Here is a 17147-nt window from a genome sequence, read left to right as displayed (position 1 = left end):
TTACCTCTGATGATTGTCACTCAAATTTCCACATGTATGTACGTGGACCTACGCTAGTGCAGCAGATAAGTAGAAAAATATTTCGGTTTGCGATACAAGCATGAAATTTGGCACAAGTGCTCATTGTAACCCCCTCTTTTCACAAATCTGGGTGTCCACGCAAAATTTAAAATGGCTGCCAATTTTCAATATGGCCGCTAGTTGTTTGGATTTCTGACACTTTGAGTAAATCATTGTTGAAATAAATACGTCAGTCATCATTCAGATAATAATGTCTTCCTGGGTAGAGGAGTTATTAAAGACATCACTAGAGCTCATACTACTATATTTACCATTAGGATAAAGATGGTGTACAAAATGCGCCATGAAACAATTTGTTTGATAACTCTGCGACTAGGAAAGATAGAGACATGAAATTTCTATCTATGCCTACATTTATGAGGTCAGAGATTCGGTTTCTAGCATTTATATTGGGCTATTATCAATATCACATCTTTGAAAGTACCCCATAAAGCTACTGAAAAGTATACAAGCACAAGACTATAATGGAGTATGATAATAAAGTATCTTATTCATGTTCAAGCACTGTCTTAATGTCATTTTTTAAGCCTGAAATTAACCCAACGTTTTAAAGGTGCATGGTATCACCCTTTAGAGTGATGAAATTTTCATTCAGATGTATCTGAAGCATCATTTGCAACATTATAGTTACACCTCATCTCACATTTGCGGTTACACGAAGCTGCACATGTAAGCGCAAGCCTGTAGCATTTGCGCCTGCCTCGGCAACCAGACTCGTAGCCACATTTTGTAAGCTGTTCACCAATCTTTGCAATGGGGTAGTTGGCTGCTCTGGTTGGACGGATGGTTTCATGTGATCCTTGCTTTTTGGCAAACAAGTCAAGTCTGGCCTCATTCACATTGTCAACAGTGTTTGTCATGTCATACATGAGGACCACACACTTCTCCAGAATCTTCAAATCACCATCTGGAAAAACTGGAGTGGTCTCTGGAAAACTGCCCCATGTCTGCCATGCTGTTTTCTTACCTTTATTTTATTTCTAAATGCTGAGACCGTATCTCAACCAGTAAATGTATGGAAGAACGGCATGCCTTTGGCCTTCTCTTGACCAACATTGTTGGACAGGTTGTGAATGCCAATCCATCAAAGGCTCTGTCCTTGGCCAAAAGTGAGCCACCACTGCTGCAGACCCATGCTTTGTAGAGTTGGGAACACACTCTGGCCAATGACAAGGACAACAGGGTCATTGGCTTTGACCATGATAGACTTGCTTCTTTGTTCTGCAGCATATCTGGCATGGGCAAAGATGCGGCTGTCTGCCTCCTCATGAGAACATTTGTCCAGTTCAAGTAGACTCACTTTGTGAGGGCTAAGTGCCTGGGTTCCCTTGATCACAATAACCAAGTTTGTTGCAGACATCTGAGCAATATCGTCCGCCAAGGAAATGAAACAGTTCTGTCTTTTTGGCATTGTGCCTCAAGATGTTTTGCCAGTTTGAAGGAATGATGTTCTTTTCTTTCACCTTGCATTTCCCCCCCATGTCCCCTTTTGGACCTTGCATCTGTTTTCAGACTTGACACACACCAAAGATAATATGTGCTGACTTTTACACAGAAAGTCAAGGGCTGCATAATCTGCAAAAGTCTTGGATTTGGGTGGCAGTGCATGGACTAAAGCCAAACCATCTATGATGATGTCATCTGCCTCTGGCGTATGGTCTGGAAGTGAGATGTGTTTCTCAAGTACAGAGGTAAGTTGGGACTTCTGACTGCTGTAAATCTCTCCAACCTCACTCAAATATGCAGGAAAACAAGATTCCCATGCATAAAGAATTCCTGCAGGTTGCATTCCCTGCTTTGGCAGGAAATGGATAGCGTGGAGAAAAATTTACATTATTCTTTTCAATGTTTCTGTGTTGATGGTTCTATAACAAGCTTATTTTGATAGACTTGTAGAATGAGGTTGGATTATCTCTTTCTCTCTCTAATGAGTTTTGTTACCCTTATCACGCAATGAGCATGAAATAACTTTGTGTCAAGACAACCGGAACATTGGTGCATCGCTGTTACTGTTTATATGTTCATATGAAAGTATACATACACACATACATAAGTATCACTTATGTTACTACTTTCAATTAGTACATCAAATATTATGTAGAAACACATAATTTTGAGTTATTTGGCTGAAAATCGTCTTTAACGATTAAATATGTCGAAATTATGTATATTTACAAAATATCCACATTCGCATCTATATCCGCATCCGCGAGGGCATGGTCATCAAATATCCGTATCTACATCTGCAAATTTAAAAGATTGATATCAGCATCCACATCTGCATCAGCAAATGTAAAAAAATTGATAACCACATCTTCATCCGCAATTCCCATTTTCAGACATCCGATACATCTCTAACCCTTAATGGCAGCATTTGCCTGTTCATGTACTTGATCAAGAGCAAGTGCTGAGAATTCGTGCAACATTTGCTCTAGTCAGTCTTCCTTTAGCCTGTAATTGAATTCGCAATTCCCATTGTGAGCGCTTGACTAAAGCCGAGGGGGTATTCTTTTACCTCCTTAATCTAATATGCAGATTGATGTATGGGATACAACTAGGTTTGGTCACCCTACACCTAGACACCTAGCCCGATCATTTATCCAGTGCCATTTAAGTCCCATGTGATGTAAACACCAGCCTGCTCAGTGCAGTAACAAGCCATGTAGAGCCCCACTTACCCTTGGCTTGGCTCTCCCGCGCTGGCACCTCCTGTCAATTTAGGTGTGGCTGTTTAACTAGATTTACCTGCTATACAGTATATACTTTCTACCAACTAATTAACATAGGTCTATTGAACAGCATTTCGGATACTAAACTACTAAACTACACCAAAGTGAAGCTGTGTACACCATAAGTAAAGCAAGATTAGCTGACACTGAACCCCATACTGGGTTACACAGCAGTGAAGTCACCAATGTGCCCTGGTTGTGCGCTAACATTCACTCTCTTAAATTAAAGCTAAAGATAAAACCACCAACTATATGTAGACTTGCAAACTATTATATTGAATAGTAAGACATTTTTCTGCACCTACTGAATCCTGAGACGATTATTTAAGGTTTTTGGCTGCCGTATTGGATGCTTCTTTCTTTATATATATTATATGGAATCTTTAACAGAAATACATTTTACTTTTGCTTGGTGACTCTGTCTAAGATGTGTATAAAGAAAACAAATCCACAAAAACATATGCCCAGAGGCGCATGAGTCCCATGTTAAAACCTTGACTAGCGGCCTTCTTGAGAAACGGCAGCTATTTTGGAATGCTGAGTGGACGCCCAGTAAATAAAAAAAAATTCAAAAAGTGACCTATGGAGAAAGATATTTACTAAATTTCATGCTTGTATCATTAACTGAAGTATTCAAGTAAAAAAATACTACACATACCGTAGTATTTGTATGTATAAATCAGAAATGTAAAAGGACAATGGACGCGGGGTTTTGAGAGTTTGCTGATGAGCGAAAGGTGAAGAGATGTATAACAGCTGGTTTGTTTAAAGAGATAAGCTGAATGAGTTTGCGCTGAGTGAGAAAAGGTGCAAGAGCAATGCGTTCAGCAAGGGAGAGACTGAAGCTTATTTCATTCCCTCTTTAATCCTGCCTATATGTAGGTTTAAGGTAGGTTTGACATGCGCAATTACACATAGCTATATTGCTCGTGATTAGCGGAAATAGATATTTCCGATATCGTTGTCTTTCTGTGATCAACATTTAAACTATTTCTCCAGTTTTACATCTGAATGCTTATGAATACAAAGAACCCTTGCACCTTCCTATTTATTTATAAACACTGATGTAACGACAGAAGCACTCGAATGACGAGCTTGTATCAGATACTTTACGCAGACCAAGCACAAACGAACCATATGGTTTCATAAAGTATGTTGTATCTCATTATGGGTAAATACAAAGACATCTGGCAATGCAAGTGCAAATAAAAGGTATTCGAATAATGTCTTTGCTGCATATTATGTGAACGGAGTAATATTCGAGATAGCATGAAATATAGTTGTCTCTGAGGCTGTGTGGGGTAGGTGAACGGAGCATTGACTGGTAGGCGGGAAATTCCAGTTAATTGCATGGCAATGGTATTGCTGTTTTCTTTTCATAATACTTTGACTTTGCATGTATCCATAATTTTTTTATTGAGTATACATACAAATCTTTCAGTGACTGGACAATTTCAGCAGCATTTTGCCATGTAGATTACTGAGCAAAGGTCTGAAACTTTATCGAATTCCCGCCATCGTTTCCTTGCTGATGACGTATACATATCTATATAAATGAAAATGTAAATATTCGTTTGTTCAAAATCTTAAATCTCGTAAAGTTCTTCACCGATTGCTTTGAAATTTTCACACAACATTGCATTCGAATACGCGCGTGTTTTTATAATGAGGTTTCATCCTCCCCAACCCCCTCCGAAGGGGGTGGTGGTGAGAAGGGATTCCCTGAAACGGAGCTGGTTCTGCCCATGAAATGGGGCTGGTTGTGCCCGTAGACTTAATTACTTTATAAATTTATCATACACAACTTTCTTATACAAAGGACTTACCATTTGGAGAAGAATACCGCAGGGTAAACGTCAATGCCATCAGAGAGGCTGGGGTTTGAGAAGGGTGTTCACAGAGAGAGTGAGAAGGAGAGGCAGTGAGAGAGAGTAGATGGGAGAAGAAAAATGAAAAAAGACAGCAAGGGTTAGAGAGAGAGAGAGAGAGAGAGAGAGAGAGAGAGAAGACAGACAGAAACAGAAAAGAACGGGTGTTTGGGAGGAGAGTGAGAAAGAGAGAGAGAGAGAGAGAGAGAGAGAGAGAGAGCGAGCGAAAGTAGAGGGGGTGTAAGGTAGTAGAAAGATGGAGAAAGTGAATGAGAGAGAGAGAGAGAGAGAGAGAGAGATAGAGAGAGAGAGGAAGAGAGAGAGACATATATGTATATGTGTGTGTGGTGTGGTGTGTGTGTGTGTGTGTGTGTATGTATACATATTTGAGTGGGTATGTGTGCATGCACTCCCTCTCTTGTACCCTTAATTTATAAAGTAGAAGATGCAAAACACTCGAGGGAATAATCACTTTACTTTACTTTTAAGTGTGATTATTCCGAGGAACTCTTTTGGCAGTCATATCTTGTACATAGAATGTAAATTAACCGTATCAAAACCACTGAACATCTGTCACCCCGGGGTCTGAAGAATATAAAACTGCTTTGCAGTCTGACATGTAAATAAAAATCTTGGTTATGAACGGAAGCAAACAGGATGATCGATCCGTGAGGGGGTGAGGTGAGGGACGGGAGTCCCCGAAAGAGAAGGAAGGCTCAGCTCCGAATGCTTACTCGCAGCATGTTGTCTAACGCCCGCCTCCACCCCCTCGATATTCTCTTCTATCTCAACTTCATTTTCTTTAGCTTTGACTATCTCATATATCAAGATTATGTCCTGGTTCACTGAAAACTGTGTGGATTCTTAGTATATAACGTTTTTTCTAATGCTACTTTATTTCACGAGTATGAAAACTTTCATTGATATTTTGCTTCATAATTATATTTCATAGATGCGTCTACATGACGAAAACTGTTTATGTGAAGAGAGAGAGAGAGAGAGAGAGAGAGAGAGAGAGAGAGAGATCAACCTTCTATTTAAGTCAGACTCTAGATATGACATATCTCATTCCCTCGCTCACTTCATCGTGATTCCTCCAATGTTGTTTCTTTTCTTCTCGGTGCGTGACCCTGTTGGCGGACGTGGCCCGTGCAGCCGTGGCGGTGTTGGTGAGCGCGGGGTGAGGTTGGGCGGCAGCGGGAGGACCTAGATGGCGGGTGTAAGGAAGTGTGCGCGCGTGCCCGCCTCCTCTTCCACCACCCCGCCCGACGAACCATGGACACGCAAAATGCACACCCCACCGCCAACACTCAACAGCAACATCAACAACAACCGAAACCTCTCGTCTTCGCCAAGGTTTGTTCTACTAAAGTCTTTAGCCAAGCAGTTTTTTTTGTTTGTAGGTTGTATATATATATATATATATATATATATATATATATATATATATATATATATATATATATATATATACACGTAATTATCTGAGACAACTGTTTTGCACAGTGCAGAAGAGCCTCGCCTAGAGATTCTTCATAACTCTTCACAGATGAGCAGTAGTAACTGTGCCGAACCGAAATCCTTTGTGGCATCATCAAGAAACAAGGAAATCAAATTGTTGAGAGGTCAGCCTCCTCTCGATTAAATTCCGTCTATTGGAACATGCTCTTGAATAATTACCATTTACTGGAATACGTTATCGAATAATTTCCATTAACTTGAATCATTCTCGAATAATTTCCATTCACTGAGTACGATCGCCAATAATTTCCATCTTTTGGAAGGTCTCGAAAAATTTCCATTTACAGGAATAGGTTCTCGAATTATTTCCATTTACTGGTATAAGCTTTCGAACATTTTCCAGTAACGGGAATAAGTTCTCAAATAATTACTGTTTACTGGCATAAGCTCTCAAATGATCTCCATTTTCCGAATTAAGCTGTAGAACAATTCCCATTTGTTATTCTGAAACAATTTCCATTCGTTATTCTGAGATCTGAAATAATTTCCATTTGTTACTCTGAGATCTAAACCAATTTCCATTCGTTATTCTGAGAGCTGAAATAATTTCCATTCGTTATTCTGAGACATGAACCAATTTCCAATCGTTATTCTGGAATCTGTAACCATTTCCATTCGTTATTATGAGATCTGTAACAATTTCCATTTGTTATTGGAATAATTTCTCGAACAATTTCCAAGTACTTGAATGATCTATTGAACAATTCCCATTTACTGGAATATACTTTTGAATAACTTCAGTGTGTTCTTAAATCATTTCAATTTTCTGCGATAAGCCCTCGAGTAATTTCCATTTATTGGAATAGGACTTTCTCCTGGGATAAGTTCATGAATAATTTCCACTTACTGGAATAACCTCTTAATTTGCTTTCCATTTGCCTGGATAAGCTATGAAATATTTCCAGACACTGAACAAGTTCTTTAATAAGTTCTTCCACTTACTTGGACAAGTTCTCGAATAATTACAATTTAATAGAAAAAGTTCTAGAATAATTTCCATTAATTAAATACGTTCTCCAATAATTTCCATATATTGGAATTGAATTAAAATAATTTCCATGCCTGGAATATGACCTCAAATTATGTCCATTTACAGGCATAAATGTACGACTAATTTCTAATTACTGAATAAGCTCTCGAATAAAAATTCATTTTTCCGGAATTAAGCTCTTAAATAATTATTTAATTTCACTGGAATAAGTTATGCATAATCATTTCAAATTACTAGATAAAGGTCTCGAATAATTTCCATTTACAGGAATAAGCTTCCAAACAATTTCCTGTTACGGGAATCAGCTCTCAAACAATTTCTGTTTACTTCAATAAGCTTTTGAACAATTTCCAGTTTAGAGAATAAGCTCAAAAATTCATTTTCAAGAATAAGCTCTCTAATAGTTTTAATTTTTTAGAATAGGCTCTCAAAAAATTTCCATTTTAGAAAATAAACACTCGAATATTTTCCATTTTTTAGAATAAGCTCTCGAATAATTGCTATTTTTGAGAATAAATTCTCTAATATTTTCCATTTTTTAGAATAAGCTCTCGAATAATTGCTATTTTTGAGAATAAATTCTCGAATATTTTCCATTTTTTAGAATAAGCTCTCGAATAATTGCTATTTTTGAGAATAAATTCTCGAATATTTTCCAAATTCGAGAATAAGCTATCGAATAATTTTTTTTTTTTTTTGAGACTAAGCTCTCAAATTACTTCCATTTTCGAGAATAAGCTCTGGAATAATTTCTATTTTCCAGGATAATCTCTGGAATAATTTCCATTTTTGAGAATAAGCTCTGAAATTATTTCCATTTTTGAGAATAAGCTCTGGAATAATTTCCATTTTTTAGAATAAGCTCTGAAATTATTTCCATTTTTGAGAATAAGCTCTGAAATTATTTCCATTTTTGAGAATAAGCTCTGGAATCATTTCCATTTTGGAGAATAAGCTCTGAAATCATTTCCATTTTCGAGAATAAGCTCTGGAATCATTTCCATTTTCCAGGATAAGCTCTGGAATAATTTCCATTTTTGAGAATAAGCGCTGAAATCATTTCCATTTTTGAAAATAAGCTCTGAAATAATTTCAATGTTTGAGAATAAGCTCTGGAATCATTTCCATTTTTGAGAATAAGCTCTAGAATAATTTCCATTTTCGGGAATAAATTCTCGAATATTTTCTATATTTGAGAATAAGCACAAGAATAGTTTCTATTTCCATTTTTTAGAATATGCTCTCAAATTATTTCTATTTTCGAGAATAATCTCTCGAATAATTTCCATTTTCGAGAAAAAATTACCGAATAGTTTCCATTTTCGAGAACAAGTGCCTCAAATAATTTCCATTTTCATGAATAAGCACTCGAATAATTTCCATTTTTGAGAATAAGCACTCGAATAACTGCTAATTTTGGGAATAAGATCTCGAACTATTTCCATTTTCGAGAATAAGCTCTAAAATAATAGCCATTCTCGATAATAAGCTCTAGAATACCTTCCAATATTCGAGAAGTTTTCGAATAATTTCCATTTTCGAGAATAAGCTCTACAATAATCTTCATTTTCGAGAATACGCTCAAGAATGATTTCCATTTTTGAAATAAGCTCTCCAATAATTTCCATTTTCGAGAATAAGTTCTCGAATAATCTCCATTTTCAAGGATAAGATCTCCAATAATTTCGATTTTCGAGAATAAACTCTCGAATAATTTCTGTTTTCGAGAATAAATACGTTCCAATAACTAGAATAGTCTCTGGAATTACTTTTATTTACTGTAATAGGTTCTGGATCATTTTACCTTTATTATAGCATTACTAATTATGATGTCACGTATTTTGGAACATAGTTTTCGAATAATTTCCTCTTCCCGGAATAATCTTACAAATAATATACATTGGTTGTTCTAAGTTATAGAGTATTTTCCATTTACTCGAATACGGTCTTCAATAATGAACCCCTGACAACAATAATCTCCGGAGTAATTTACATTTATTAAAACATGATTTCTAATTTTTGTCATTTTATCGAACAAATTTTCGAATCATTTCCTTATACTTAAATAAGCTCTCAAATAATTTCCATTTGCTGCAATATGTTCTCGAATAATTGTTATTTACTGAGTCTCGAATAATTTCCATTTATTGGTATAATTTCTCTAAATTTTTCCATTTCTCAGAATAATTCATCAAATATGATTAGATTGTTCGAATAAATTCTGGAATAATTTCCGTTTGTTGTTATCGGTTTTTGAATAATTTCTATTCATTATTATCAGTTTGAGGAATACTTTTACTTGTTGGTAAAATTTCTCGAATAATTTTCACTTATTGAAATAATTTCTCGAATAATTTTCATTCTTTGGAAAAATTACTCGACTAATTTCAGCTCATAAGTATATTTTCACTTACTGGAATAACTACAGGAGTAATTTCGATTTTTGGAGTAAGTTATCGAACAATTTAAATTTATTTGAAAAAGTTCTTAGTCATTTTCAATTATTGGAAATAGTTCTCAAATAATTTTAATTTATTGAAAATTTTCCAAAGAATTTCCATTTACTGGAACAAGTTCTCTAATAAGGTCAGTTTACTGAGTAAGTCATCAAATAATTCAAGTCTAATGAAATGAGCTTTCTGCAAATTTCCAGTCATTACGGGAATAGCCTACTGATATTTTTTTTTACTTTCGGGAATAATCTCTCGAATCGTTTCCAAGTAAAGAATAAGCTCTTGAATTATTTTCATTTGCTGCAAGAATTTTTCGAATAACTTCCATTTACGGGAAAATGTTCTAGAATAATTTCCAATATGGGAATATGCTACCAAATAATTCCCCTCTATGATGATAAGCACGAGAATTGTTTCCATTTACGGGAATAACATCTATAATAATTTGAGTCAACTGGACTAAGCTCTCAAATAATATATTGGAATAAACTTTCATATAGTTTCCATTAATTCCAATACGCTCTTAAATAACTCCTGGTTACTTACTATAAAAACTACTCTTAACAATCTTTTTTTTTATAAGTTCTCGAATAGTTTTCATATGCTGGAATAATATCTCCAAAAAATTTCCATTTAATGTAATATCTTATAGTATAATTTCAATATATTATAATAATTTCCGAAATATTCATCATTTATTGAAATAAGTTTTGAAATTATTTCCCAAAAACCGGAATAACTTCTCGAATAATCTCTATTGATGTAATTGGTTCCTCGAATGAATTCCATTGACCTAATTAGGTTCTCGAATTAATTCCATTGACCTGATTGGGCTCTTGAATTATTCCTATCTACGTAATTAAGCTCTAAAATTATTTCCATTGACGCAATTGGGCTCTTGAACTGTTTTCATTGAAGTAATTGTGCTCTCGAATGGATTTTATTGACGAAATTAGGTTCTCAAATGATTTCCATTGACGTAATTGGGTTCTGAAATGGTTACCATTGAGTAATTAGGTTCTCGAATGGTTTCCAGTGTCGTAATTGGGCTTCCGAATTATGTCTATTGAATGATTTCCAGTGATGTAATTGGGTTCTCGAATGATTACCAGTGATGTAATTGGGCTCTAAAATTATTTCCAGTGATGTAATTGGGTTCTCGAATGATTTCCAGTGATGTAATTGGGTTCTCGAATGATTTCCAGTGATGTAATTGGGCTCTAGAATGATTTCCAGTGATGTAATTGGGCTCTCAATGATTTCAGGTGATGTAATTGGGCTCTCGAATGATTTCAGGTGATGTGATTGGGCTCTCGAATACAGTGATGTAAATTGGGTCTCGATGATTTCAGGTGAGTAATGGGCTCTCGAAATATTTCCAGTATGTAATTGGGTTTTCGAATATTTCAGTGATGAATTGGGGTCTTGAAAGATTTCAGTGATGTAATTTGGGTGAAGATTTGTGGAATTGGGAATCAGTGAGTAATTGGGTCTGAATGATTTCCGTGATGTAATTGGGCTCTTCTTATTCAGTGTGATTGGGCTCTCGAATGATTTCAGGTGATAATTGGGCTCTCGAATATTTCGTGCTGTATTGGGCTCTCGAATGTTTCGTGATGTAATTGGGCTTGATGATTTCAGGTGATGTAATTGGGCTCTCGTATTTTCGTGATGTATTGTGCTCTCTCTATGAATTCCAGTGATTAATTGGGGCTCTCGAATGATTTCCGGTATGTAATAGTTTCTCGAATGGTTTCCAGTGTCGTAATTGGGCTTCCGAATTATGTCTATTGAATATTTCCAGTGATGTAATTGGGTTCGAATGAATTACCAGTGATGTAATTGGGCTCTCAAATTATTTCCAGGTGAATGTTTAATTGGGTTCTTGAATGATTTCCAGTTTGAATTGGTAAATTCCGGTCTCGAATGATTTCCCCAGTGATTGTAATTTCTTGGGCTCTTTCTAATGATTTTTCCAGTGGAGGTAATTGGGCTCTCGAATGATTCAGGTGTGGTAATTTGGGTTTCTTGAATTGATTTTCAGGTGATGTAATTGGGCCTCGGAATGTTTCCAGGTGATGTAATATTGGGCTCTCAAGATGTGATTTCAGGTGATGTAATTGGGCTCTCGAATGATTTCAGGTGATGTAATTGGGCTCTCGAATGATTTCAGGTGATGTAATTGTGCTCTCGAATGATTTCCAGTGATGTAATTGGGCTCTCGAATGATTTCAGGTGAAGTAATTGGGCTCTTGAATGATTTCCAAGGTGGATTGGTAATTGGGTTCTCCGATGAATTTCAGTGATGTAATGGGCTCTTCTAATGGATTCCATTGATTTGTAATTTGGTTTTCTCGAATTTGGATTTCAGTTTGATGTAATTGGGCTTCTAATGATTTCCAGGTGATGTAAATTGGGCTCCAAATGATTTCAGGTGATTGAAATTGGGTCGAAGATTTCCAGTGATGTAATTGGGGTCTTTCTATGATTTCCAGTGATGTAATTGGTTCTCGAATGAATATTGATTTCCAGTGATGTATTGGGTTTCTCGAATGAGGTTTTCAGGTGATGTAATTGGGTTCTCGAATGATTTCCAGTGATGTAATTGGGTTCTCGAATGATTTCAGGTGATGTAATTGGGCTCTCAAATGATTTCAGGTGATTTAATTGGGTTCTCGAATGATTTCCAGTGATGTAATTGGGCTCTTCTATGAGTTCCAGTGATGTAATTGGGTTCTCGAATGATTTCCAGTGATGTAATTGGGCTCTCGAATGATTTCAGGTGATGTAATTGGGTTCTCGAATGATTTTAGGTGATGTAATTGGGTTCTCGAATGATTTCCAGTGATGTAATTGGGTTCTCGAATGATTTCCATTAATGTAATTGGGCTCTTCAATGATTTCCAGTGATATAATTGGGTTCTTGAATGATTTCCAGTGATGTAATTGTACTCTCAAATTATTTCCAGTGATGTAATTGTACTCTCAAATTATTTCCAGTGATGTAAATGGGTTCTCGAATGATTTCCAGTGATGTAATTGGGCTCTGCAATGATTTCCATCGATGTAATTGTACTCTCGAATGGTTTCCATGACATAATTGGGCTCTCGAATTATTTCTGTTTATATAATTGGGTTCTCGAATGATTTGCATTGACATCATTTATCTCTCTAATGATTTTCATTGACGTAATTGGGCTCTCGAAGGATTTCCATTGGAGGTAATTGGGCTCTAGAATTATTTTTGTTGGTGTATTTGGGTTCTCGAATGATTTCTATTGACGTAATTGGTCTTTTGGATTATTCCTATTTACGTAATTGGACTCTTGACATATTTTCATTGACGTAATTGGTATCTTGAATCATTTCCACTGACGTAATTGAGCTCATGAGTTATTTCCATTGATGTCATTGGTCTCTGGAATTATTTGTATTGACGTGATTGGGTTCTTGAATAATTTTCATTGACGTAATTGGGATCTCTGATTATTTCCATTGACGTAATTGGGCTCTCAAATGATTTCCATTGACGTAATTGGGCTCTTGAATCATTTCCATTGACGTAATTGGGATCTCGAATTATTTCCACTGACGTAATTAGACTCTCGAATGGTTTCAATATACTTAAATTGGCACTCGAGTTATTTTCATTAATGAAAATTAGCTGTTGAATACTTTCCACCGACTGGAGTAATCTCAAATAGTTTCCACTTACGGGAAAAGCTTTAGAATACATCCTATTGACAAGAGTAATCTCTCACATAGCTTCCATTTACGGGAATTATCTGTAGAGTACTTTCTACTGACTGGGTAATCTGTCAAATGATTTATGGGAATTATCCGTAGAATACTTTCCATTGACTGGAGTAATCTCTCAAACAGTTTCCAATTACGGAATTATCTGTAGAATACTTTCCATTGACCGGAGAAATCTCTCAAACAGCTTCCATTTACAGGAAATATCTGTAGAATACTTTTCAGCTCAAGACCATATACATGGAATATACAAAGTACAGACAGTAACTTACCAATCTAGATCCCAGAGATAACAGGGTAAAAATCGAATAATCGGTAATATCCACACAGTTGATGAATAATTATAAAAGATAATGATCATAATAATGGTAATACTATTGAGAATAGTTAAAAATTTAAAGTTATAATAGTGAACAGCCTGTATATATTCAAAATTCCAACTAGAGACCTTAAGTGATTACAGTTGTCAGGTCCAGAGGTCTAAATACGAAAATTGAATGTAGAAAACCTCTAACCTAATAATATTCACAGTAATAATGAAAAAGTACAATACCAGTAAAAACAGTAACCATGGAAATATAATAATAATCATGGCACATTCGGCAGATGATACTTTGCAAAGACAGAGGTTAAGTCATTTTGGGAATAAACGCCTCATTTTCCAATCTTTCCATACAATTTAGATATTCTTCTTGATTCACTCCTTAGAATACTTTGTATGAACAAATTGCTGCAGTTTCTCACTCAGGTTATCGGACTGGTCAATGGTAGCGAGAAGTGTTTGTGAGGCGTCTCAAAATGTCATTGTGCTCAGCAGTGTTACGTCTCATGGTGTCTCGGGTATAGTTCGTCCAGAGGGAACACCCATAGATACTGTAGCAATATGAGCGGAAAAAGCACGTTTCATGTCACGGTGACAGAAGGCAAACCTCCGAGCAGTCACGTTGGCAGTTGCACATAGTTCACGACGCCTCTGTGCTGTGTCTGCCATATCTTTCATGTCATCCATGATAATGTGACCCAAATATGGAAATTCGTGCACGAATTCCAGCCGATGATTATCTAGGAAAATCCGTGGTTCTGCAATATGCTTAGTGATCTCGGGAGCAGTGACATAAATCGGGTCTTGGTTTAGTTATATAGAATATTAGATTCCACTGCATATTGGTGGCAAGTGTCGATGAGTCGTTGGAGACCTTTCACTGATTGGGAAATAAGAACCATATCATTGGCGTAACAGAGGCTGTTAGAAGTTGTTACATTGACAGTGCAACCGATTGGGCGTGAGTTCAGTATGACATTCAGGGCATCTTTGTACGAATTAAACAGGTATGGAGAGAGAATGTCCCCTTGCCGAAGCCCGTTTAGGGAGCCGAAGGTGTACGACAATACGTTACCCCATTTGACACAGAATTGCTACGTGGAGAACCAGCAATATGAAATGCTAATAGATATAGGGGTGTGCCTCTTTTGCAGCTTTAGGAGGAGCTGATGATAGGTCATATTTCAGTCATTCTTTCTGTGCATAGATGCAGGTGTCGGTTGAGTGGTTTCCTTTAAATCTGAACTGGTTGTCAGTAGTGTGTAGAAAGGGGAGAAGTCTCCCCAGAAGAACGACTCAAGTACCTTCTACGCGATCGTAGTGATTGCATACGGGCGGTAATTGCCAGGGTCAGCTACATTCTTTAGCTTGTTTTTGATTAATGGTATTTGGTGAACTAGGAGTAGGGAATCTGGAAGAAACTGGTGAATTATGCATAGGGCAGCTAGCAAAATATAGATTACTGGGTGGCAGAATTTGAAAGCTGCTGCATGAAGACCATCACAGCTGGGCGATTTATTATTAGATAGGTTGTTTATGGCATCCCTGATGTTACCTGGCGTAATATGATCTTCAAAATGAAATTGAATGTTATCAGTAAGGAGGTTATCTCCATCCCTCCGGGAGTCTTGATCGTTTATGCAATTCAGGATATTGCTAGGTGATCGCCCCACATACTTGCAATAGCAAAACCACCGTTTTCTAAATTTCTAGACATTGCTTCAGCTCTTAGTTGCTTTTCCTTTTATGCAGTATTGATCAATGTTATTGCTATTTTCCCAGTACATATAAACATTAATTAGTAGGATATTAGAGTCTCCTATTGTCACTTGAAGCCTGAGCAATCTATCACTCCTGTAGGTCATCACATTTACTATGTTGTCTAATGATTTGACCACAGGAAAGAAAGGCCCCTTTTCAGGAAATCGGCTACGATTTTATCTGTAACTTACATTGATGAGACAGAGAAAGCTCTTCGTATACTGAATCGCAGATGACAAGGTCATGTGGCCAGAGGAGCGTTTCTTGCAGTACAATGATGTCTTTGAAGTTTTTGCAGAATATGTTTAGGAGAAGAATGTTCCTCTTGAGGCCACTTACGATGATGGGAGATGAAAGAGTTGATCAATTGGGTGGATGGGGGTTACCAAGCTGGGATGGGCAGTCACTAGTTGTGTTAGGTTGGTTCCCACTTGCGGTGAAAGGCGGGTCTATGCTTAAACCCTCGCTCGGAGTGTCAGCAAGTTCCCCGAAGGGGCGGGTTGTTTCCGCGTTAGATTATATCTTGAGATTTTTATATTAGGACCGAAATTCTCGCTTTTAAGAACACCGAGGTGTTGAAATAGGCAGGTAATCCTGTAAGCCACATTATGTTTAATTTTGCATAGGAGTTATTGGGAGATGAGGGGGTCGGAGCCCATGAGGAACTTGACTCTCTCTCTACTATGGCATCTAGCTTCACCGATGAGCGTAGCTTGTGAATCAGAACGTGACATCTCTTCTCAGGATTCAGCCGTGATGATTCACGATTGTAGGCATTCGGTCCGGCGTGCAAACGAGAAGTTCTTTTCTTTTTTCTACTTGCTTATGCCTGCCAGACCCCTCGTGAACATTTTCTTCATCACCCACAATGGGGGTTAGGGAGGAGAGATAAGGTCGGGAGACTCACGAGGGCTGGTGATCGTCACTGCGGATCTATCTTCCACCGGAGGTACTGGGAAGGGAAAGGAGTTTGGGAGTCCAAGTGTGTCCTCCGGGAGGCCTTCAGGTGGTGTCAGTTTCCATTTACAGAATTATCTGTAGAATATTTTCCAATGACCAGGGAAGTCTCTCAGATAGTTTTCATTTATGGGAATTAGCTGTAGAATACTTTCCACTGATCGGAGTAATCTTTCAAATAGTTTCCATTTACGAGAATTATCTGTCGAATATTTTCCACAAACCGGATTGACCTATCAAATAGTTTCCATTTACGGGAATTATCTTTAGAACACTTTCCACAGACCAGATTGATCTCTCAAATAGTTCCATTTAAGGGAATTAGCTGTAGAATACTTTCCATTTTCCACTTTCCATTTACGGGAATTATCTGTAGAACACTTCCCACAGACCAGATCGATCTCTCAAATAGTTTCCATTTACGGGAATACAGCTGTAGAATACTTTCCACAGACCGGAGTAATTTCTCAAATAATTTCCTTTTACAGGCCTGTGCCGAGGGGGTCAGTGGGCTCGAACGACCCCCGCAAAAAATAAATAATTTCTGGAAGGCAATATTTTCTGTGACTATCCCTTTCATTGAACTGTTCTTACAAAGTAATAAATAATTATTGTTTTTTGTTAATTCAAAGTATATAACATAGCAATAAATAAAGTAATATATGCATGTTTATTGTTAACATAGTCAATAAATCAATCAGTAAAACT

General features: G+C 36.9%; 1 protein-coding gene across 10 annotated transcripts in view; it reads left to right on the top strand.

The window, feature by feature from the left end:
• LOC135217401 (regulator of G-protein signaling 9-like) overlaps positions 1 to 17147 on the top strand; it is an 835664-nt gene that overhangs the window by 451322 nt on the left and 367195 nt on the right. For all 10 annotated transcript variants that reach the window (XM_064253252.1, XM_064253258.1, XM_064253268.1 and 7 more), the window contains one exon: positions 5834 to 6034. In XM_064253252.1, coding sequence (XP_064109322.1) covers positions 5954 to 6034 — 81 coding nt within the window. In that variant the 5' untranslated portion in view covers positions 5834 to 5953. The remainder of the gene's footprint in view (positions 1 to 5833; positions 6035 to 17147) is intronic.

The sequence above is a fragment of the Macrobrachium nipponense genome, chromosome 19, assembly GCF_015104395.2.
Source record: "Macrobrachium nipponense isolate FS-2020 chromosome 19, ASM1510439v2, whole genome shotgun sequence".
Classification (NCBI taxonomy): Eukaryota; Metazoa; Arthropoda; class Malacostraca; order Decapoda; family Palaemonidae; genus Macrobrachium; species Macrobrachium nipponense.
The sequence above is the reverse complement of the archived record's forward strand: the minus strand, read 5'-3'. Positions and strand labels throughout refer to the sequence as shown.